At 38.9% G+C, this 25,605-nt stretch overlaps 1 protein-coding gene across 2 annotated transcripts in view; it reads left to right on the top strand.

Annotated features, from left to right (window-relative positions):
* Positions 1-22,701, top strand: part of ETNK1 (ethanolamine kinase 1) — a 33,621-nt gene extending 10,920 nt beyond the window's left edge. Inside the window, exons 5-9 of one of the 2 annotated variants that reach the window (XR_005557183.1) lie at positions 5,862-5,945; positions 7,911-8,071; positions 15,084-15,157; positions 16,968-21,077; positions 21,223-22,701. Coding sequence is in view for 1 of the 2 variants with exons in the window: in XM_039347346.1 (XP_039203280.1) it covers positions 5,862-5,945; positions 7,911-8,071; positions 15,084-15,157; positions 16,968-17,040 (392 nt within the window). In the remaining variant the exon portion in view is untranslated. Of the gene's footprint in view, positions 1-5,861; positions 5,946-7,910; positions 8,072-15,083; positions 15,158-16,967; positions 21,078-21,222 lie in introns of those variants that run through there. The other variant, XM_039347346.1, reaches the window with a different exon arrangement.
* The last annotated feature ends 2,904 nt before the right edge of the window (positions 22,702-25,605 follow it).

The raw sequence follows: 25,605 nt of genomic DNA, 5'->3' as shown, positions 1-25,605 counted from the left end.
ATTGTGTATTATCTTTGTATTCTGAATTATCAGATATATTGATGCCCTGGAGGAATTCTGCATGGAGAAGTATCTGAAAAGATACTTTCCAAGTCTCTGTTTATACCTGCTGATGAGGTACATAGGTATCCTTAACGCTGAACATCTGTTTGTAAATATATTTTCTGTTGGAAATATTTTGAAAATTGGCTTTTTGATTTAACTTGCCATCAATTTCAGAGGCATTCAACTTCTGAAAAGAATTATGTTGTCAGAATTGCCTATAATTTATAATATGATCCAATGGTGTTAAAGCATTGTAACACTTACTGTTTTCAGTGACATAACTTGGTTATTTAATAATAATGTGGACAAGCTAGCAATGCATGCCTGTTTCCCTCCCTTCATATTCATTGTATTTTTGAATCACATGTACACCAGCTCAGATTATGGTCTTAATATAAACCTAAGACTGAAAGCCTGGTTTGAAGTTCTCAAGACTATTTGAGAGATCTTTGTTTGCATTAAAATCAGTACAAATGTAGTTCATACTGGAATAGAGAAGGAAATTACTATGGAGGGAATTTGATTTCCTTTCCAGGTTCAAAATACAACTTCTGTTTAACCAGCATTAACTTGGACTAAGACCTTTTCTGAATTAAATTACATCAGCAAAATTCAAGAATGTATGAAATAGATGGGATAACATAAATCATAGATCATTGTGCCTTGAAGCTGATGCTTGCTCTATCAGGGGATAAAATAAACAGAATGTCCCCCTTAAATTGATATAACTAAAGGGCATGGAACTTTTTAATATTTTCTCTTTCTTTACTGATATTGAAGCAAGTAGCTCCTTAAAAACTTGAAGTAGTATATGAAATTCCTAGTTGATCATATGACTTCAGTTTTCTCAAGTAATTATAAATAATTCCAAGTAATTATACTTTCTCCTATCTGGAAATTATACTCTTAAGCAAGCCATACCATGACAGTTATGCTTATTTTTTTTTTCCAATTCAATCCAAACTCTAGATGAAAGACACCAGTGAAAGTATTGCTTTTTCTGTTGACCCATCTGTGAGATTTTAATCACAGCCAGAAATTAAATACCTCATAGCTCTTCTCTTGCAGCCAAGACACTCACCTGTCGATATGTTAACGTGACTTATTGGCCACCTGTCTAGATTACTCTCCTTAGATTTGACTTGGAAGTCCTAATGTATGCTTGCATAATAGATGTAAACTTAATTCATATAACTGGGAGTTATCACATCTGAGGAAAGTGTCTGTTCTGTAGAGCTGATGGAACTTTTTCTAAACAAGTATCTTGACAAAGAGTTCAGAACACGATCAAAGTTTCTAGGCGTCACATGCCTACGTTTGAAACAAATCTACTGTCATTTTGTTTTGTGAACAGAATGGAGAATAAATCAGTGAGAGCAGTACATCATTTAAGAGCAATTCTACAAAAACCAGTGTGTGAGTGTTTAGTATTTGGGAACAGGGAGGGGGATGTAAAACATGTAAAATTGCTTGCAACTTCTTAAAGGAGGAAAAGTACTAAGCATATATAGTAGCTAGAGCAGGGGTCGGCAATCTTGGTTCTTTTATGACTCGTGGACTTCAACTCCCAGAATTCCTGAGCCAGCTATGTTGACTCAGGAATTCTGGGAGTTGAAGTCCACGAGTCATAAAAGAGTCAAGGTTGCCTACCCTTGAGCTAGAGTGTACCATTACATGTACATGTTTAAATGTTGCAGCACAACACATACACAGTTAGGGCAGAATACAAGTTGAGTACAAGTTGATTATGTTATGCTAGTTGAAGCTAACAAATAATAGGCATAACTATTATTTGTTAGTTCTGATTTTAAGTGGTCTTGTGAGCAACCCCGAATGGTGCTTAAGACTTCTGCATTGCTGAAATATGGAGTATTGCTTTAACTGTGGAATAAGTAAAATGAAAAAAACAACAACTGTGTATTGTCTTGTACTTGGCAACAGTGTTTATGAAACTGGTACATAACAGTGTTATAGAGGAACCATTTATTTTTGCAGTGGAAACTCAGCTTTAACTTTAACTTAAACTTAAGTGTCTTTTTGTGCAGTAAAAGGTAAATTCTTATACAGTGCTGTTAATACATCACTCGTGCTGAAATGTTTTGCAAGCTACTTGAAAAAAATTAAGTTTTGATGCACTGCTCTCTCCTTATTACTATTATTGACTTAATTTGTCATAACAAATCTTTTCCAGAGAAAATTGTTTAGATAATGTCTCCAGATGAGTATGAATTTGAAAAAAACCCTGATTTGTTTACTCTAGTTTTGTGCAAACAAGTCTGGATCTAGAGTCACTTTTTAAACTAATTACTAGTTGTCCCAACTCATATTGAGACAGAAACAAACAGTACGGATATAATGCTAAACAAATCTTAATTTGGTTGCTTCCTCCTTCCTCCTGTAGTGCATCAACAAGGAAAAAAGGAATCAAAACACATTTGTTGTGACTCATTTATTAGAGCAACTGCAGGAAACATTTAATCTCTAATTTAGTTTTGTTATTCGCTTTTAGTACTCAAAGGACCTGAACTTAAAATGTTACTAGATCATTTCAAAATGAGATCAACTGTTCAGCTAGTCTTTGTCCATACCCTTTTAAAAGTATAGCACAACTTCTGAAGTGATTATATAAGATGTATGAAATCCCTGCCCCAATTATTAAGAAGAAAAAATTAATTGGCTGCTATTATAATCTCAGCAAATTTGAAGATGACTTTTTCTCTTGGAAGTTTAATTTTTTTTAGAGGGACAAGGGGGAAGTAAGTCTTCCTTTTGGTTAAATAAGTAAATAATTCCTGCAAAATGTTATACTCAGATCCAATTAATAGGCTGTTAAATAGGGCACAGATGGCAAATGTGAAGAGAAATTTAATTATAGAATTAAAGAGAAATATGCACTCAATTTTCAAGAGCTTTTGATGTCTTATATTTGAGTTGTATTATTTTTCTGAAGCTTCTTACTGGAAGATTGTTTTATTTTAATGTCAAAAAATTCTCCTATAGTTTTTAATTACATAAAACAGAAAATGTGCTATTGGTAAAGGTATTGCACTGTCTTATTAATAATAACAAAGTGTTCAAATAACATTCCAGTTCCAGTACATCTGATGTTAACAGTCTAAATTCCTCTTTCCTGGATTACATTTGTATATAAAAACATATCAGTGCATTAAGCTCTTAAATTTAGTTATTGTAGCTTACTCAGTTGAAAATTAAAACTTTTTAATGATCTCTAAAGATATAGTAAACCAAGCATATTCTTTTAAATCTGGTGGTTGGTACTTTACGAATTCAAGCTAGCATCAACCTTGTTTTTTAAATAGTGTTACCTTACATAATATATCTATAATTTTGTCTGAAAAAATAACAGGCAAAGCTGCATTAGTGCTTCGCAATTAGTAACAAGTACTCAAAACTTTGAAGAAGTGGGAGTAGAATAATGTTGACATTCATTTTTTAATTTTCCTGAAGAAATACTGTCAATTTTATTTGCATTGACCACAAATGCATGTTATTTGTATAGTTGTTTGCATCCCTACTCTTTAAGAGGAAATTGACAAAGGGAATTAGTCCCAACTGTTTTTGCATAAACCTTTACTACATGCTGGATGCTCATATTGCTTTGAATGTCTCACACACCATAAATAGAATTTTAATCAGGATTTCTTAAAAAAAACCTATTTGGAGTCGGGCTCTAATTACTCTTGAAGGATTTTTGGGGACTGTACTACACATCATCCCCATGAATATTTGGGAAACGACGCCTTTGCCCGTAATTATGATTCACTATATGAGTAAAAAAACCAAAAACAAATGAAGAATATTGCATCCAAATGACAACATTTTGCTTGCATCAGCCCTTATTTCCTTGAACGCCAAAACGAAATGGAGCCATGCATCTTGACGGCAGAGATTGAATTTCTTGCAAAACTTAAATTTAAGGCTGAGTTCCACTGTAATGTCAGTCTGTCAAAGAAAGAGCGGTGAAATGCAGAACTTTTCTCTTTAAAGTTTTGTGTCTTGTCAAATATGAGTTTGCCAAATTTTCTTCATCTGCTACAGATTAGGTATGCCATTGTTGCTGCCAAGTGGCGGCGTGCACCGTGCTACTTACAGGCACTGACTGGAGGTATTATCGCATCACTTGTTCGCATGCACCTCCCCCTAGGAGAGCACGGAGCCTGGTAACAGCCTCATCTGTATCTTAGCTTCATTTTCTTTCTTTCTGTCTTTTTTGTTTTGTTTTGTAATATTGTTAATTATAATTGGAAGTTAGCAAAGGGATTAATGTATGGTGATAACAGCATTGCAGACATAATTAATGTATATCTGGAATACAAATAATGTTTGATTTGCTTAGTATTGTGCATGCAGGTCTTTCACCTGCTATCTTTATTGGTTTTGTTTTTTTAACTGCAAACATTCAGATAAAGTATAGTTCTGTTAAAGGTTAGCTGTATTTGGATGGCAAAAGAAGAGTTAAACTGAGCGTGCATTTGTTTTTACTGAATCATCTTTATAAGATGAGCGACTTGGGAAACAGGATCTGTTTAGAGGCCACTTAAAATATTTTTCTGAATTGCCTGTATGCAGTGGTGGGATTCAAATATGTGAACAACCAGTTCTCGGTGTGGATGCCGCTTCTGGTAGTCCATTCTGAGCCTGGGCCACAAAAAATTAGCTGCTGGTTCTGCCGAACTGGTGCGAACCGGCTGAATCCCATCACTGCCTGTATGATATAAATTTACTCCCTGGCTTGTAAGATACTATTATGAGAAGCCTCTGTATATGTTTTAACTATATTAGTTTGTTCCACCACGACCCACATCCCAAGAATATCTTGTGGCATCTTAAAGATACAAATTTATTATGTATCTGACGTGAATTTTTCTCAATGAACTATAATTGCATTTCACAAAGAATCCTGAAATATGTAATTGTAGGTAGACTATTTGGAATATAGACAGACATATCCTCAGCCGCCTTATGGAACTATATTTCCGAGAGCTGCTTCGGAATGATTGCTGAGGATTGCTGGCAATATATTCTAGCAGTGAGAACATTTAATGCCTCTTCTTGCACTGCATAATATAAACTAGTCTTTATGATTGTATCGCCACATATGTTTATTAGACACACTTAAAGTAAAGAAAAACAGTTTAATTGTTCAGGGGCTCAAAGTCCGTTCTCTATTGCTTGGAAACCTATAGTGCTGCTTCCTTTTGCACATTTTAATCTGAGAGATACGTCAGGATAGACTTAAGGACAATATGAATTCATAGTTGATTACAACTTGTATGGTTTCATGCAGATGTTCTGATAGTAGGTAAACACTTGGGGAAGATGTGCTGTAATATAAGCAAAATGAACAAGTTTTGTGTAAAGGAAGCAAAATAACAGCACGTATACCCCCTTAAGCAAAATGATAAGCGTTCTATTAAAGAACCCCTTGTCTGTAACTGTACTAACTTATTTTGTATTCAGCCCTGCTAACTTTGGATGAGGAATAGTTTAAAAATGATTTGAATGTTATATTCAGAGACCAAGTCCCTCTAACTAATGGAATGTAAGATAACTGATGCCCCCCTGTGGTACAAAAGCAGAGGTTCTATCCCTAAGTAATTAAGAACAGGTATCTTTGGTAAAGAAGTTTATTATGTTTGTTAAAACAAACAAACAAACAAAAATGCAATCTTGGTATTTCCTAAAATGCATGCTACAGAGCACAGCAGAGTGGAACACACTGGCAGGTATTAAGTGGCACAGTGCAGATTCCCAACTCTTACTCTTAAAAATTTTTATTTTTGTGTCTCGTGTAGGTGACGTTCAGTTCATTGACTACGAGTACTCTGGATATAATTACCTTGCTTATGATATTGGGAACCACTTCAATGAGTTTGCAGGTATGGTAGTAACCTGGCTGCTAATGGCTTGGACATTAGAGCTTGCATCAGGATTGGATGAGTGCCTCACAGTGTGCAGCTATACAAGTAGACCCACTTCTCAGATTTCTTAAAGCATCTTTTGCAAGCATCTTTTGAGACGTGTTCCGACTGCTTCCATGGGTTTGCGCACATAGCTGCTTTCATGGGAAGAAGACCTAATGACCTAAAATAAATCCTCTCTCTTGTCAGCCTGAAATGTCCCTGGACTTCCTTATTTCCCTTTCTTCATGGTGCCTATAGGGCAGGGCTTTTCAACCTTTTCACCCATTGTACCACTTTTAGGATATGGCAACATCCGAGTACCACCAGTCGCCTAGCAAGGTGTCAAAAACTTGATGACCCCCCCAAAAGGAAAAAAAGTGATGAAGTACAGGTAGTCCTCGACTTACAACAGTTCGCTTAGTGACTGTTCAAAGTTACAATGGCACTGAAACAAGTGCCCCCCAAGCCACAGCTGAGCAAGACATCTGCCTGCCTGCCCGGCGGCGCTCTTCCTCCTCTCTGAGGTTTTCATTGTGAGCATTTCTGTTGAGGATTGGCAGTGGGGTGGGGGGTGTTTGGTTTTTATTCCCCCCATCTGCTGTGTGGTTGCAGAAGGTTTTGATCACTTCACATGACCCTGGGACACTGACTGTCGTAAATATGAATCAGTTGCCAAGCATCTGAATGTAAATCACAAGACCCTGGAGATGCTGCAACATTCCAGCTGATCGGCGCTTCTTCTGGGCTCAGCAGAAGCGCCGGGATCAGCACCGAGCTTTAGCTGGAGCCTGGCACTGATCCTGGCGCTTCCGCTGAGCCCTGACAGCCCTGGGAATAAAAAACAAACAACCCCACCCCACCCCCACTGCCAATCCTCAACAGAAATGCTCACAATGAAAACCTCGGACAGGAGGAAGAGCGCCACCATGCGGGCAGGCGGGTGTCTTGGGGGGCACTTTTTTCAGTGCCATTGTAACTTTGAACAGTCACTAAGCAAACTGTTGTAAGTCGAGGACTACCTGTATTTTATCACTTTTTTCCTTTTTTTTTTTTTGGTCATCAAGTTTTTGACCTCTTGCTAGGCGACTGGTGGTACTCGGATATTGCCATATCCTAAAAGTGGTACAATGGGTGAAAAGGTTGAAAAGCCCTGCTCTATGAACTCCTGAACCCTTCAGAAAGGCCCTGAAGTTTGCTATCCCCCCTCTGACCTTCAAATAAGATTGTTGGGTGAGAAATAAAGGGGGCAGTTCTTGGAAAAGAAAAGAAAAGAAAAAAGAAAAGAGGTTCCTAAATTTCCTCAATTAAGACTGTCATTCCAGATTAGTTTATTGGAGAAGGCAATACTAAAATGTCTTAATCTCTTTTGTGGGACGTTATAATTTAATATTTAAATACTGTAGAGTGAAACCTGAAATGAGATTGCGCTTGGATTTAAACCCTGCCTGTGGAATCTTTAAAGAGTAGCTGTGGATATACTTACCTTTCTATTCCTTTCTTGGGTCTAGCACTTGCCTCCCGACTGCTCTTCTGTCCCGCCCCCCTTCTTTGCACACAAGTCAGAAATCCCCCAATGCACCAGGAGGCAAAAAAAAAAAAGCTTTGGCTAGTCATCTCCCATTTTCATTTTGTAAAAATGTTTCTTGGATGCTCATGGGTGCCTAAGGAATTATTTAAAAAACCAAAACAGTATTCTTAAGGCTACTCCTTTGCTTTTTTCCTATCTTATTTTTAAATACAAATAATCTTAAATAAAACAGCGTGGGGAGTTTGATGGGCACTAAAGAATGTTAGGTGCCAAGACCTGGGTCAAATGAGTGCATAATTTCTGTTTCAGATCCTGAGATAAAATAAAGAGCAAAGTAGAACACAGGAATATAGAATTTGTTTTAAACATTTTGAAATGTCAATTTTTCTTCTTAACGAGTTGCTGTTTTGTAGGAGTGAGTGAGGTTGACTATAGCCTCTATCCAAGCAGAAAGCTGCAGGAGCAATGGTTGAGATCTTACTTGGAAGCCTACAAGGAATATAAAGGATTTGGAACAGATGTCACTGAAAAAGAGGTGGAGCTGCTTTATGTCCAAGTGAACCAGTTTGCTCTGGTAAGTTTAGATTTTATTTTGCTAACACCAAGACTGGGTGCAAGCGATCTTGACAAGGTTTTAGATACTCTTGTTCATCTTTTGTGGCAGTGAAAATTCAGTGCTTCTAGATTTGAGTTGGTACATGTAAAACCTACCAGGAAAAGAATGTTCTGTAGGGTTGTGGAATGTTTGGTTTTTCCTCCAGATCCTACTCATTGTGCAAGGGGTTCTTTGGCAGAGTTTTTGTGGAAATAGTTTTCAAAAAACCTGCTCAATTACTTCTAGAATGACAGTTCAAAGCCAAAATAAAATGTTCTGAAATTTTCCAGAACATATGCCTAAAAAGGATTCTCGTGATTTCTCTCTTTTGTTGACCATACCAAATCCACAAGTGCTATGCTTTTGTCATCTTTGCTGTTTCTATGAAAATGCTGGTCTTTTGTTTATTCTTAACCAGGAGCAAAAATAAAATTTCAGTTGGGGATTTTGTCCCAGAAAAATGGCTTAAATCATGGCATTCCTGGCAAGAACTATATGATTTTGTGTGTGTGTGTGTGTGTGTGTGTGTGTGTGTGTGTGTAGAGGAGGCCCACCTTGCCTGATGCCCTTCAGCTACTTTACATATTGAACAAGTAGGTTTTTCAGCATGGTCTCTGTGATTTGCACATTTTTTTTTTATCTATGCCAGTGATGGTGAACCTTTTAGAGACTGAGTGCCCAAATCGCAACCCAAACCCAATTATTTATCACAAAGTGCCAGGGCTGCATCAGCATTGTGGTGCCCTCGGGGGGGGGCAAGGGGTGTGGCCCACTGGGTGGGCGTGGCTGCGATGTTCACGGCAGACTGAATGGGCATGGCCGGGATGGGCGTGGCCACCTTGATGTTGCTCATTGGGGGCTGCCTGTGGGGGAGATCCAGGGGGTCTCTGGTGGGTGGGGCAGTGGGCAGGAGGCTCGTCCTGCGGGGTGAGGCAAAGGGTAGGGCGGGGGTGCCATTGCTGCGGGGCAAGGCGAGGCAGGGGTGGCTGCTGCCTGACACCATCAGCCCCCACACACAGAGGCCAGCGAGTGCGTGGGGTGTGTGCTGTACCACCTCTACTTGAGCTTGCTAGCCAGCTGCTTCACCTCCTTTATGCTGGGTGGGGCTGCCGCTCCGGGTGCCAGCGGCAGCTAATGGACCTGCACGAGCTGGTAGCGGTGGCAGCAGGTGTGCCCACAGCCAGGGCTCTGAGTGCCGCTTCTGGCATGCGTGCCATAGGTTCGCCATCACTGCCTTAGGGTCTTCAGCAAGACTGAAAACACTAGAATTTGGACAATGGGAACAGTATCATCTTAAACTTAGTATTTTATCATCTGAGAAGACAGCAAGGGAATTTGCTATCCAATTTGTTTGCTGTAGGAACAGACATTCTAATTTAACAGATATAGATTAAGTGATCGGCAAAGTTCTGCTTAGAATTTAGTAGAGCAGATACCATGGATTGATGGCAATAGTAAGAATCTGAAGCTTAGTTGCAGCCTTCACTAAGACAGTAATCTTGGGCCAAAAGAAGGCTGGTTGTATCTCAAATATGGGATCAGCCTGAATAAAAAGACTTTGAGAAGATTCCTGTGACTAACGGAGAGATACTTGGAAAAGGGATCCAGTGGTTGGTCAAAGGCATGATTGGGCAGCAGTCATGCCTTTGACCAAGAATATGGAAGGAAAATAGTACTTAAGATAGCCTTCTATCTTAGGCTATTTCAAAGAGTATACAGTAGATCCACATTGGGATCACGAAAGAGGATCTGGTGAGCAGGGAGGCAACTGAACTAAGAGAAATGGAACCTTTGGAAGCTGAATACTCATGAGAGGGCTATTTACAGTCTTGATGATCACGCGATGATGCTGCGGGATGCAGGTGGAGGGTGTGGCTGCCATAGCACTGCAGGGCTGCCTGGGCAATCTGCTGCTGCGAGCCATGGAGGCGGTGGATGGGTAGGGCATGGGCGGGGGATGGGGGGTGGAACGGGCATGGAGTGGGTGTGGGCCGGGGGCAGTGTGATTTTGGGGCACTCGGTCTCTAAAAGGTTCACCATCACTGCCCTAGGACATTGCAACAATCATAAATATGAGTCAGTTGATCAGCATCCGTGGGGATGCTGCAACAGTCATATGTGTGAAAAATGCCACTTTTTTCACTGTCGCACTTTGAATGGTTGCTAAACAAACGGTTGTAAGTCAAGGACTACTTGCAACACATCGGAAGCATCAGTTTCATTCCTTATCTTCCTGTTTTAGTTTTGTTTTTATCATAATCACGTGATATTGTTTTACCAGTACCAGCATTTAATCCTGATTTTTCAGACTTTTCAAAGTCTGTCCAAAGAGTGTCATCTTTCTCCAAACATCTTGCTAAATGAGTAGAGGTAACAATCAAACTTTACTATGAACTTACCAAACAGAAATGCTCCGTTCTGATCCATACTTGCTCCACAAGTGTGCATCCACAACCTTGAGCTTCTTTCCGAGTTGAATTATATTAGGCAGACACATAGGCTCTTTCTTTACTCCCTGATTGAGATGCAGTCTTTGAAAGATACCCTCTTTGGTTGATTTATACAACCATATTCTCTTCCAAGTAAGCAGTTTATTAGTGACTCATCTTAGTGAAGCACCAAAATCATAGGGGACGACAACTTACTATTACCCATAACCACATTTTTCTCAGTCGTTACCTTTGAATTCAGACAACACGTCTTCCTGCCCCATTTGTCTCAACGTATTTCACCGTTCCTTCAGATCTCCTGTGTGAGTCTTAGATAATGAATTCAGCAAGAGTCCTATTTAGGTACATGGTGCAGTGAGCTTCTCTAAACAATTCTAGAAAGTGTCAGACAGACCCTTGCACTGGGCATAATGTGTGAATTCACAGATGACTTAAAAGAAGTGCAGTTAAAAGTAAATTCATTTGCTTTTCTTCATCACAGAACACATAAGCATTTTACAGCATCGTCTGCTTATATAAAATAAATAGGGTTGTGCAGTTTGGGAAGAAGTAACTTAGGAGTACACGACAGCTTAAAGGCAGGATCTGCTTTGTGGTCATTAAAGCAGCTGTGTCTGACTCTAGGACAGTGCAGCTGCTGTGAGGCTTCAGGGATGGATACAGATACCGCTACTTTAATGATAGCCACCGACAATTGTGTTTACACTGCCATATGTTCCAAAGCACCTATTTCCAGTCAAAACCAAAGGATCCTTAGAAAATAGGAATGAGCCTGTTTTAATTGCTTACTACCATCTGTACGCTGTTCATTTGCAGAGGAAAAAAAAAAGTTTCTAGGGCTTTATCAGGTGTCACCAAGTTGATTCTGATGTTAACCATGTTGACTTGTTTTTTGAGGACCTTCCTAACTAGCCTCTGTTTTCTGCCGTTATTATGAGACCAGAACCAAATTATTTGGAATGTTGTTATTCATAAAATAGACAGTGTTGGAGATAGTCCTCGACTTAACGACCACAGTTGTGCCCAACATTTCTGTTGCTAAGCGAGACATTTGTTAAATGAATGTTGCCCCATTTTATGACCTTTCTTCCCACAGTTGTTAAGTGAATGATTGCAGTTGTTAAGTTAGTAACCCGGTTGTTAAGTGACTCTAGCTTCCCCATTGACTTTGCTTGTCAGAGGATCGCAAAAGAGAATCACGTGACCCCAGAACACTGCAACCCTCATAAATAAGAACCATTTCCCAAGCATCTGAGTTTTGATGATGTGATCGTGGGGATGCTCCATTGTGTGAAAACTAGTCATATGTCACTTTTGTCAGTGTTATTGTAACTTCAAACGGTCACGAAACGTACTGTTGTAAGTCAAAGGCTACCCTTAGTTCCATACTGAAATATAGCAGGAACTGGTACAGTAAAGTGCTATAGAAATAAGGCATTTCCATATACTGGGAAGTACTTGAATATTTTCTGCTACTTGAAAGCTGTTTTATTGTTACAAATACATCTTGTTGTACGTTTACATGAGGGCTTTGCAAAGTGTTTTAAAGAGGTGCTCTGTTTAGTGTGTTAGAAGACACAAATTATCTCTCTTCAAGAGGTAATCCATCTCTTTCACGACTCACAAAGCTGCTATGAAAGCTGGCCTCATCTGAGCAGTTGGTCACTAGCAAAGTGGCTGATTGTGCCCACCCTTTCAGCAGAGCATCTGTGTGGCTGTCAAAGGATGCAGATACTCCTAAGAAAGATAATTTATCAGTGCTAGCATACTGAGATGCTTAGAAGTTAATAATAATAATATAATAATAATAATAATAATAATAATAATAATGGACCTTGGAGGTCATCTAGTCCAAACCCCTGCTCAGGCAGGAAACCCTATATCATTTCAGACAAATAGCTGTCCAATCTCTTCTTAAAAACTTCCCAGATTGGAGTATTCACCGCTTCTGGAGGCAGGTTGTTCCACTGGTTAATTGTATTAACTGTCAGGAAGTTTCTCCTAGGTTGCTTCTCTCCTTGGTTAGTTTCCATCCGTTGCTTCTTGTCCTGCCTTCAAAGACTTTGGAGAATAGCTTGACTCCCTCTTCTTTGGGGCAGCCCCTGAGATATTGGAACACTGCTATCATGTCCCCCCTCGTCCTTCTCTTCGTTAGACTAGACATAACGAATTCCAGCAACCGTTCCTTATATGTTTTAGCCTCAGTACCCTAATCATCTTTGTTGCTCTCCTCTGTACTCTTTCCAGAGTCTCAACATCTTTTTTACATCGTGGTGACCAAAACTGGATGCAGTATTCCAAGTGTGGCCTTACCAAGGCATTGTAAACTCTTTTGTGAACTCTTTTAAATTTTCAATATTTCTGCATCAATATGACCTAAAATATGATCTCTTCCCCACACGAGCCTTAAAACTAGGCAAAACGAATCCAATTAAATCAGTCAAAAACATTAAGTATATTCACTTATTTATTGAAAACGATCAAAGCTACATGTTTGTGTGAGGCAAAAGCTATGTTTTCAGTTAAGTGGTATAGCATTTTGGGTAGCAGTAACTTCAATTAAACATTTCCAGTGTCTGTTGATCAGACGTGGACCTCATCGTAGGGAGATTTAATCCCTTCCTCCTTCCAGAACAGCTTCAGCACAGATGTTGGTTGAATTCCTTGCATGAACTGCCTCCTTCAGGCCCTTTTAGCATAATTTTTATAGATAATCCTTACAACCATAATTGGGCTGGAATTTTGGTCACTAACAATGCTGTCATAAAATAAGATGTCACATAAACACATAACTTAGCGATTCGCAATAACTGTAGTTTTGTTAAGCGAATGTTACTGATCCTTAGCCATGTATCCACACCAAGCCATTCCAGGCCTGACCCTTCCCAGCCCTGAAGAGGTAAGAGACTGCCTCTAACTCCACTGATAAGGCAGGACCTCCCACACTTGCTCTGATTATCCCCCCCCTCCCCATTGACTGAAATACTTGGCTATAATTTCCACTTCAAATAAACTGATAATCCTAGAGCAGTGTTTCTCAACCTTGACAATTTTAAGGCATGTGGACTTCAACTCCCAGAATTCCACAGCCAGCATTGCTGGCTGTGGAATTCTGGGAGTTGAAGTCCACATGCCTTAAAATTGTCAAGGTTGAGAAACACTGTCCTAGAGGCTTACATATATTTGCCCCCTCACAGATATGTAACTTTAGGTAATTTTCTTCAGTAAAGAAATGAACAAATATGTTTTTGAGTCTTCTGTTTAATTGGATTGTCTCTAGTTTTAGGACTTGTTTGGAGAACAAATAATGTTTTAGGTCAGGAGTCCCCAACCCCTGGCATGTCAGCAGCCAGGCCACACAAACAAGCAAAATCCCATCAGCAGGATGCAGGCAGCACACAAAACCACGTACCCTCTGGTCCATGAAAAAATCTCTCTCCATATAACCAGTCCCTGTTGCCCAAAAGATTGGGGACCTCTGTTTTAGGTCATATTTATGGAGAACTATTAAAACTTCAAGAGGGTTCACATAATTTTAACCACTACTCTATTCATGTGAGACCTAATACTTACATGTGACTTTAATAAATTGCTTGGCTAAAAAGTATTTCCCATAAAAATAGCTTATTGGCTACATAAACTTAATGCGTGTGTGTGTGTGTTTGATTTGATTTTGATTGTTTTTCAATTTTATTTTGAATGACAAATTTTATAAGAGCTGTCAGGTTAGATTGTAGAATTGAATAGGATTATTTAGTATAGTATGTGTAAAGCCCTTACTTCATAAATGAATGGATTATTATAATATTGTCTTAATATGTGCCATGTTACCACTTCAGATTATTAATGCATGAGGTCTAATTTGCAAGTCACATGTGAACAAATTTAGAGAAATTATGTTGTTGATGTTGTTTATGAGGTATCACACGATAGGGTAATATAGAAAAAACAGGAACTGTTATCAAGCAACTATAAAATAAAGTGGTAAAAACAAATACATCATCTGTGTGAATAAGGGAGATATGGTATCTTTCAAAACATAGATATTGCAACCTTAATATTTATGCATACTAATGGAAATATACCTCTTCAGTTTTAAGTTTACAGAATTATTTTCATTATTGTGTTTATAACTCATTAACTGTATCTGTTAAATTGTGGCTTGATATTGAAAATTACATTAGAAGCTGTTCATGTCAAAATATAGAGGGATAGAATAGATGTGTTTTTTTAATGTTTACATTAAATTATATATTAACTGTATTTTTTTCTTTGTAGAAGTCTTAAATCCTTCTTCAAAGGAAACAAAAGTATAGTACAATTGGAGCCTTCAGAATTTGAGGTTGGGGAAGACTGTTATAAATCTTGGCCTTAAAAGTTTGTTGGCCAAAATTGCCATAAACTCAAATAGTGTGGAATGCAATATTAACATCATGCTTTGAGCATTCATTATTCTTGCATTGCTTTTTCTAAGTAGTCTCTGAAAACAAGACCGTTCTGACTAGTTTCACTGATCAGGATTTATTTGTCTTCCTTTGCAGGCTTCTCATTTCTTCTGGGGATTGTGGGCCCTAATTCAAGCCAAATACTCCACTATTGACTTCGATTTTCTAGGGTAAGTAATTAACAGAGTCATCCTATCTCAATGATGGCGAACCTTTTAGAGACCAAATGCCCAAGCTGCAAACCCAAACCCACTTATTTATGGCTAGGTGCCAGGTGGGTGTGGCCCACTGTGTGGGTGTGGCCGTGGTAGTCATGGCAGAATGGGTGGGCGTGGCCAAGGTAGGCATGGTCACCTCGATGTTGCTTGTGGGCAGGAACTCCTGTGGGGGCCGGGCGGGGTTGGGGGAGATCCAGGAGGGTCACTGGTGGGTGGGACGGTGGGCAGGAGGCTTGTTCTGTGGGCAGGAGGCTTGTCCTGTGGGGTGAGGGGAGGCGAGGCAGGGCAGGGGTGCCATTGCTATGGGGAAAGGTGAGGCAAGGGCCAGGGTGGCTGCTGTCTGACACCATTGACCACCGCACACAGAGGCCAGCAAGCACATGGGGGCCGACGGTGTCCATCAGCAGCCACAGCCTACCGGCCCCTCGACCGGTGCACTCTGGGGCTCTGCAGCCCAGTTCAGAGAAGCCACCTCTGAGCTCGATGGCCAGCCGACAGCCTGGGAAAAGGAGAGCATGCGAGGCCAGGAGAGACGGGACAGGGGGGAGGGAAACCAGCCGTGCTGGGATGCATCTGGCCACGTGGGACCTTGGCAAGTTAGCGGGCGGCTGCTTGAAGAGGGACAGTTGCCATCTCCGGGGTATGGTACATGTGCCCACAGAGAGGGCTCTGAGTGCCGCCTCTGGCACACATGCCATAGGTTCGCCACCACTTCCCTACCTTATATAAAAATCTTCTGTATTCATAGGATTTTGTATTCATGTTGTTTTCAGCTTTCAAGTAATACTTTTGTAAACATTTTGGGGTTTAAAATACAGATCTTTAAATTTGAAATAACCATAACTGACTGTGAAATAGATTTTTGTTGATACAAATATTTTTTTTTCAGAATAATGAGTTGCATAAAAGTATAGTAAAGCATAAACACAGAAAGAGTTGCTTCTTTGATTATAATTATTAAAATTTCATTAACTCAAAGTTTGATGAACGGTGCTTGGGATCAAGTGCTAATGATTTATGAATGCAAACTATTTTTATCCCCTCTCAGAGAATTGCAGCTCAACCAAATTAACTTTTAGAATGTTTAAAAACCCATTATAACAATAAGTGGAGCCTAATTTAAATCATTGTGAATTAAATTAATTTAAATAGATTAAAGAGCGAGAATGCAGGAAGTGTCCAATGTTCATGCTCCCCCCCCCCCCGTAAATCCAGTGCATCAACGTTTCCTAACCAGGTATCCCTTAGATGTGTTATTTCAATTCCCGTAATGCCTCAGCCAGCATGATTATGTGCCACATTAGCTGAAGTGACATGGGAATTGAAGTCCCAAAATATAGCCCCAGATATACGCCATGCTTACTGGAACCATAATCCTAACCTTATTAAGGCTTGGTAAGCATGCTGGTTATAAATGCCAATTAAAAATGTATAGTACTAATATTTTTGGCTACATGAAATCAAAACATAAATGCTGAATGGGTGAGATTTGCTAACCAATTTGACCTGTGACTGAGTGAAATGTCTGTAGAAATATAACCTTAATCTACCATCCATATTATATAATCTGGCCAACATATTTTTTGTAAAAAGTTGGAAAAGCTATCTGCATATCTCTGTGACAATTTTTACAGAAACATCACCTAACCACTAGATGGCAGGAAACACTAAAAATAAGTGAGCATAAAAGTTAAATATTATGATTGATGGAAAACTGTACCCCAAATCATATTTCACCAAATGCTTTTGTTTGCTCACGCAGGTATGCAGTTGTTCGCTTCAATCAGTACTTCAAAATGAAGAATGAAGTAATGGCATTAAAACTTCCTGAGTAGAATTTGAGAACTTGGTTATCCGCCTGTTGAGAAGATTCCTTACTGTTTTTGTCATGAGTACATAATAGGAACAGCTCTACATTTGTATTATTCCTTCCTCTTTTCCTTCTTTTTTTTTTTTTTTTGGCTTTTCATTACCTCTAAATAACAATCTTTCAATGGTAAACTTCAAATGAAGGTCTTTTCTGATATTGTGGAAGGATTGGGAGCTCTAATGGATTTCTGAAACACAAGGCGAGCAAATTTAATCCTTTTTGTATTATTTTTTTTTTGAAATGTGAGACATGAATTATTTATTATGAGTTTAACATTCCATTGCTGCTGTTTATCGGTTCTCCTTAAGGGAGAGGGTGCAGGCGATCATCCCGTAAACTTTTTTTTTACATCTCAAATTGCTACAGCATTCAGTTGTTTAACCATAAACTACATGGAATCTACATAATAACAGATCCCAGTTTGTAACTCAAGTTAAGCCACTAATGCTGACTGGAGATTATATCAGGGTGGAACAAAATAATTTTCATTCTCTTGTTTCTCTCAGCTCTAGCAAGCTACTGTCTGGGGAAAAAAAAAATGACCGTTCTTGTATATAGTGGAAGCAAAAAATTTTGTGGAGGCCTGCTCACAAAATCAATTAAGGAAATGATACCCACTTTCTCTTGGCTTTTAAATTTGAAGAGGGATTTTACCCTGAAATGTAAGCTTTAAATGACTACTCATCCAGGTGTCGTGTATTTTCCTCCTTAACAAGTTTTTTTCTTCTTCTTAAATCTTTGATAAATACTGTAGTAAAAACCAACAGGGTTTTTGTGGAGCAGTCCTGTAATAATTGGGAGCAAAAGTGTACCACTTAATTTGTATTTCTTTAGGCTTGGTGAGGGCTCATAATTTTCTTCGTTGACTTGTCTTGGTTCCACCTTCTTCGTCATCCTTTCTTTAGTAAACGGTAGTGGCATTTGAAAAAGGAGAATTGGTCACGGACATTTGAGTCTTCTTTTTCAAAAGCCATCCTCTCAAGAATAGTTTAAATTTCAAAAAAATGTGAAACACAATGTTTACTTAGCTAGCGTACGTGTGAGAGTGTGTTTAAGAATGGGGAAGTTGCTTTAAACTTTTGAAAGTTGTGCTATTAAGTTCAGTAATAGTTTCTGTTGGTTTTATTTTTGTTGTCTCTTTTGGTCACTTAAGTGCCCATATAGTCTATGTGTTCACATGCATTATGTGCAAAGGCAGATATACCTTAAAAAGTGATGAAGTGGGGAATCTGTTGCCCAGACTCAGTAAAAATATTTATTCAGAAATATTTTAAAGAACTCTAAAATAAACATTGGCTAAAAAATAAAACTGACTTGATTTAATGTAGGATAATGAATAAAAATGTTAACCCAAAGTCACTGACAACTTCTGTTTACAGAAATAAAAACATGACAAGATACGTTTTGAGATATTTCTAAAACCACTCTCCTCAAATGCCCCAAATTAGAATAGCGGTACCTCAAATGTCCACTATTCAGCAATGAAATTAGTTTAGGAAAACTAGGATAGAATCTGTATTCTCTGGTCAGTCCCCCCCCCCCCCCACTGTGGTGGTGTATGGATATGATGAACATAACTGTGTGGTTAGTTCTGAGCTTCAGGTTATCTGGATGGTAACAGGAATTATATTCTATTCATGCTTAAAGCTTTCATATGGAGAAGGGTAGTTTTACTTTGAAGATACATTTCAGCTCTTACCACAGTTGTACATAAATTGGGCAGCTTCTCTTGATGATCAGTGTTGAGCTAATTAAAGGAAATTTGTAATTTATCGGGTAAAGGGTGTTGCTCGAGCTCTAGAAAATAAGAAAACTCCTTTTTTTTGGTCTTTGTATTTATTTTGCATATTCTTTAATGCCATCTTACAGTGAGGCCCTTAGAAATTAGGCGGAGTTCATCATAATGATTGTTATCATCTTCCTTTTTTGTTACATAAAAAAATAATATCCAAAGTATGGTTCAGCTCCTCTGTTAAGCTGGATAGAGAAAAATGTGCCTCCATGATCACTGGATGGATCTGCAAAGATTGATAAACTTTTATTTCATTTCTACTGAGCTTAATATGAACCAATTAAAAGTTTTTTCTTTTTTTAAAAAAATAATGAGCTCTTTAGAAGAGATGTATTTTGGCTTAGTCTCCAAAGTGGCTGGATTTCAATCGTGTCTCCATTTTTGCCAGAATTGTGTTAGATTGAACATATTCCAGCACAGTGTGTTTCTGAATACATAAAAAGATGTATAAAAATAATTAGTGGTTTTAAATCATCTTAAGAGAAAATGTCCATTTACCTTGAAGAGTAGTACATGTAGCTTAATATAGTTATATTTTGTTATTTCAGAACTGTCGTTTTCTACTCTCTGCTCTTTTATTCCTCTTTTGTTGGATTTTTGAGATGGCTTTGTCACACTTTCCAGCTTGCTCTCATTTTTGCAAGTACTTGACTCTTTTATTTTCCAGAGCTCTAGAAAACAACCTCAGGTAATTCTGGCTGTGACTTGGCAATAAGCTAATCTGTTGCCTGTACTTTGAAGCTAAAGATTCTAATGCCACCATTAGTGACATTGTAGTGAAAATAAGGAGTTACTAGAAACAGATTCAACACTGTAAACATAAGCCTACAGACCATAGTGGCCTAGTAGCTTTTGTAAAGCAGAAATGCGTGAATTTTTCAACACACTGGCAATCAGACCAGGTTCATCAACCTCTACCTGATGGATTCAGACATCAAAGCTTCTTTAGTGTAACGGTGGGGGGATTTAAAAGAAAATTGGTATTGTTTTGAACTTTTGGCCTGGGATTCTTAATGTGAATTTTGTAGGATTAGCTAATCAATTTATGGTAACCGGGTCTGACTGTGTATATATAATAGTGTAAATAACCATTTGTAAATTAATGTGAATTGTATGGTACCTCGCATTTATGAATTTATGTATTTTCGTTGTATGTTCCTTTTTGTAGAATTTGGATGTAAACCGATATCCAGTTCTTGACATCTGTTGAACTCTTTTTGTTAAATAGGCTGCCTTCAAGGGAATTCCCAGTTGGAAAACAAATAGGGTGCAGTATCTGAGGATAATATTAGCTTACATAAGGTGTCTTTTTCATTGTGTTTGTAATGTCTGCCTTAGTATTTATACATTTTCGTTGGAAGAGCTAATCAGTCTAAACCTGAGTTAGCACAACAATTGCTTTTAAGTGACAATATCCATTCTTCTAGTAAGAAGCAGGTTGGCTAATTAGAAGAAAAGTGGTTTTCTCTCCTGAGATATAATGAAGGTCCACTCCGATTCGGGCTTGTCACGCACAGGTAATTCTCGCTTTGAAAAACCCTTGTACATATTCCTTTCCTAACAGTAGAGGCCCTTGCAAATTAAAACAACAACACCATCAAAACCTGTGTATAGAAATAGCTCAAGCAAAAGGAAGATACACCTATATAAACCTGCAACAGCAAAAGATACAGTCAAATCCTTAAATTTCAATGAAGACATGCTTAAAAGAACTTTGGTTTACTCCTGTTTCACACAGAGCTTTTCATAAAATCTGGATTTGCACCCTCTGATTCATGGACATTCATGGACATTGTTCCAAAAAAAAAAAATCTTGTACACATGAAGCAAGAGCATTTGTCAACATTGGTTGAAGTTGCAAGCGTTCAAGGGTGCCTTTTGCTGCTTCCGTAAAACCGATGAAATTGAACACTTTTTTCTCAATTTCTCCTCTCATTTCCTTTTTGGTTTAAAGAAACCCTACACCTAAAAGTGAAAGTTTGTCCTTGTCAGTCCTAGTACATGTTCTTGAAAAGTTGTATTCTGTTGAGCCTCCTTTTTAAAATTAATTTACTTGTGCGTCTTAAAATTTTTTTTACACGTGCACACTTAACAAAAGTTGTGAGGGCTTGAAATGAATAGTTAATCTGTAGTCTTTCTGCAGAGCTGGCCTGGCGTTCAGTTTCTGTTTAGTTAGATTGGCCACATATAGGGAATCTGAACAAATAATTGTTGACTGCTGCATCATTATAGACCAGGGGTAGTCAACCTTGGCTCTTTTATGACTCGTGGACTTCAACTCCCAGAATTCCTGAGCCAGCTATGCTGGCTCAGGAATTCTGGGAGTTGAAGTCCACGAGTCATAAAAGAGCCAAGGTTGACTACCCCTGTTATAGACGATAAAGCAATGTTTCTCAACCTTGGCAATTTGTGAGACGTGTGAACTTCCAATTTCCAGAATTCAGTTGGCTCGGGAATTCTGGGAGTTGAAGTCCATACGTCTTACAGTTGGCAAGGTTGCGAAACACTGAACTAGAGACTTCCTAAAGTGGAGCAGAAGCTTTGTAACACCCAATGGTGCCTACCAGTTACTGGGTTGTATGCAGATTAGGAAGGAGGGCGGGCGGGCAGAGAGAAGATCCATGAGAATTATTTGCATATGACAATACGAAGAAAAGTTGATATTTCTGTTAGCTAAATTAATAAATACGGCCATAGTGATGAATTGCCAAGTCCGTGCCAGTTTTAAACGAATTGGCAGAAAACAAATTCTGATTTTGGTGATTTTTTTTTTCCAGCAAAGTTAAAAAAAATTCCCTGCCCAGCCTCTGAAGATGAAAGTCCTTACTTTGGTTTTGCTATTGAAATATTGCTATATAAGATCTTCATGTAGTAGAATACATTGATATCCGATGTGTTTAAATGATGAATTGATATTTGTGTATTTAGGATTTTTTAAAAAAATAATAATAAAAAATCTTAAGCCTCTTGGGGGAGCCTGCCATTTTGACAGCATTCTGAAACCCAGTCAAAGTATGGCGGGCAATCTGGAGCACGTTCTTTTCGACTTGGCTCTCCAACTCCATACTACAAGTGCTAATTAATAGGTTGATTGAGATAATAAATAAGCACTTAAATGAGTTGTAAGCACTGCGGATGGAAAGTGCTGTATAAATTATAAATGACAGTAAAAGCAATTCTCGCAGTTTGAAGACAAATACTAACGCAGACCAGCAAACCCAGTGGCTCAACTGTGAAAATACCGATTAAAAATATCAGTCACAAGGAGCAGCAACGTTTACTGCTGGGCTTAATTAAGTATCAAAGTGGCTTCTTGTGTTTTCTGATAAATAACCTATTTTCAGCGGTGGATCCTAGTTGCATCAGGAGCCTCATCCTTAATTGTCAATTGTGTCAGCGGGGTAAAAATATTTTCAACATCTTGGGGTAATTAAATTTTTTGCATTTACAAGGATTCATTTCTTGAGGCTGACCACCCCTGTGTGACAACCACAACAGCGTATAGGAAGAGACACCCCCCCCGCCCCCCTTTGGCTCTCTCCTTGCATTTTAAATCTTTTGTTTGTTGAGTCTTGTCCTGTGAAGGGTTGCCTGTCCAATGAAAGGGAGAGAAAAATCCCTCATTTGTATGTTATGAATGGAACTAAAAATTGTGCTTTCTGTTCATTGGCTTGTACTGGAGTGAACTTTTTTTTTTTTAGCTAAGCATTGTTGAAGCTCTATATTAAGGCCTTTTATCATTGATTTCAATGAAGGAATGTATCTTGCAAAGAGATTTATATTATGTAAATAATTCAAAGTTGGTTGTAACAATAAAGCTGGTTTTTAACTGCATTTTGGTTTTTCATAATTTTTTTGGGGGAAAAAATGTTTCTCAGAATTGACCATTTCCTGACTGCTGAATCTTTTTTCAAGATTAGAGTTTCAGTTCTGAAATAAATCGACATCTTGACTCAAATGCAACCCCTAAAAGCCTTCTCTGTGGGTTATTTTTAATATCAGAAAAATAAAATCATGCTTACTAGTGGGCTTTGAAATGTATTTTTCTGGTATGAAAGCCCAGATTTAAATATTGGTAGTATCTCTTAATTTTTTTTTTCATAAGCAAGTATAAAATGGTCTCTTGCATTTGTATCAACTGACAGTTCATCGGGAGGCTTGTCTTGTTTGACCTGCGTAAGCAACTCAATGCTCCTCCGATTAGCATACTTCGCTCAACTACCTCCTTGAGGAGAAACAGTAACTCAAAGCTTCAGTGCCTGCTTTGCACATACAAGGCTCAACCTTCAACTAAAGAATGTCTCATGGGAAAGACATGACACTTGCTAGGTGTGGTGGCCCAGACTCAACTGGAAGGTCGACGATTCAAGACCAAAGCATCCTGTGATGGGGTGAGTTCCTGTTCTTGCCCCAGCTCCTGCCCATCTTCAGTTCCAAAGCATGCAAATGCAAGTAAATAGGTACCACTTTGGTAGGAAGGTAACAGTGTTCCGTGCACCTTTGGCGTATAGCCATGCCGGCTATAGGACCATGGAAAGAGTCTTCAGACAACGCTGGGTCCCTTGGCTAGGAAACGGAGATGAACACCCTTAAGAGTCAGACATGACTGATCAGGGGAAACGTTACCATGGAAAAGACAGATCTTGGGAGGAGCCATCAGCCAGAATAGGCAATCGTCCTAAAAATACTTGACTTAAGCTCTGCCTTTCGGCTGAAATAAGTTATTTCATTCTAGTCAATTTGTGCGTTGTGTTTTTCGAAATACGAAAATGACTACCGCTATGAAAAGCTTGGCAAAAGACATGAACCTTTACAGATATAAATGTATATTATAGATACAAGATCATTCCATAGCTTTGTAACAATATAGGGGAAAGTTCTCCAGGGCCTGGATGTAGATTGGCCATTGATGGCATAAACACCTTGAATTCGGTCCCCACGTTTTCATACTTCAAAACCGACTGCATTCAGAAAAGGAGTGATTATGCCTTTGCCTACCAGTGGCTTCTCCCCCCCCCCCAAATTATGATTGATATACTGGACTCTTCTAGTATATTAAATTTATTTATTTATTTATTTATTTATGAGACTTATATACCGCTTTAAGTGCGAGCACTCTCTAAGCGGTGTACACCAGTAAGCAATGTATATATATATTTACATTGCCCCCAACAATCTGGGTCCTCATTTTACCTACCCCGGAAGGATGGAAGGCTTAGTCAACCTTGAGCCGGTGAGATTTGAACCGCTGACCTGCTGAACACAGTCAGCTAAAGTGGCCTGCAGTACTGCACTCTAACTGCTGCGCCACCTCGGCTCTTCCAATGGGTCGGTTGGATAATGCAGCTCAGGAAATAGGATAAAATACTCAGGAGGAATTAATTCCAAACAAAGCAGTCATCAAGAACAATAGAAGTGCACTCCTATTTTCCCCCACAACAACCTTATCAGGTAGGCTGGTTTAAGAGGGAATTAAACCATCTCAGTCATTCAGTGAGGTTCAATGGCCAAGGCTTGCCTAGAGTCTGACCTCCTTTGTCTAATCCAGTAATTTAACAGACTTGAACATTGGGCGCTATCTAACAAAATGAAATTCAATGGTGAAAAAAGTAAGGTTCTACATTTAGGCAAGAAAAACCAAATGCACAGGTATAGTATAGGAGGTACCTTGCTCAATAGTAGTAACTGTGAGAGGGATCTTGGAGTCCTAGTGGACAACCGCTTAAATATGAGCCAGCCGTGTGCTGCAGCTGCCAAAAAAGCCAACACAGTGCTGGGCTGTATTAACAGGGATAGAATCAAGATCACGTGAAGTGTTAATGCCACTTTACAATGCCTTGGTAAGGCCACACTTGGAATACTGCATCCAGTTTTGGTCACCACGATGCTGAGACTCTAGAAAGAGTGCAGAGAAGAGCAACCAAGATGATCAGGGGACTGGAGGCTAAAACATATAAGGAACGGTTGCTGGAATTGGGTATGTCTAGTTTAACGAAGAGAAGGACGAGGGGGGACACGATAGCAGTGTTCCAATATCTCAGGGGCTGCCCCAAAGAAGAGAGAGTCAAATTATTCTCCAAAGCACCTGAAGGCAGGACAAGAAGCAACGGATGGAAACTCATCAAGGAGAAAAGCAACCTAGAACTAAGGAGAAACTTCCTGACAGTGAGAACAATTAACCAGTGGAACAACCTGCCTCCAGAAGTGGTGAATGCTCCAACACTGGAAGCTTTTAAGAAGAGACTGGACAGCCATTTGTCTGAAATGGTGTAGGGTTTCCTGCCTGAGCAGGGGGTTGGACTAGATGACCTCCAAGGTCCCTTCCAACTTTATTATTGTTGTTGTTGTTGTTGTTGTGAAAGAGAGCCTGGTATCCCAATATAATTGATGAACAATTTTTCTGGCTATTTTGAACTTCCTAGTGTCCATGTATAATGGATATTTGTTGTGTGTGACACGAAAACTCAACAAACAACGCAACACGGTTTCACATTTGGGAAGCTGAAAGCTCAACAACCAAGCAATGCTATCAGTCATGCAGCTACATAGTACATAGTTTTGCATTTGGCATCTCCTATGAAAAAGTATTATACTAGACTAATATTGTTACAAATATGAATTGGTAACTTACCCAGAGCTCAGGTTTATTTTGGGGGGGGGGGCTGTTTTACTGACTAATGCATTTTCCAGGACCCTGTGGCTTGGAAAAATATAAAGCAATATATTGTAGTACTGTAC

Source organism: Crotalus tigris, unplaced genomic scaffold (genome assembly GCF_016545835.1).
Source record: "Crotalus tigris isolate CLP2741 ecotype Arizona unplaced genomic scaffold, ASM1654583v1 scf7180000018068.1947079, whole genome shotgun sequence".
NCBI lineage: Eukaryota > Metazoa > Chordata > Lepidosauria > Squamata > Viperidae > Crotalus > Crotalus tigris.
Note: the sequence above shows the minus strand (reverse complement) of the source record. Positions and strands in the feature narration are given on the sequence as shown.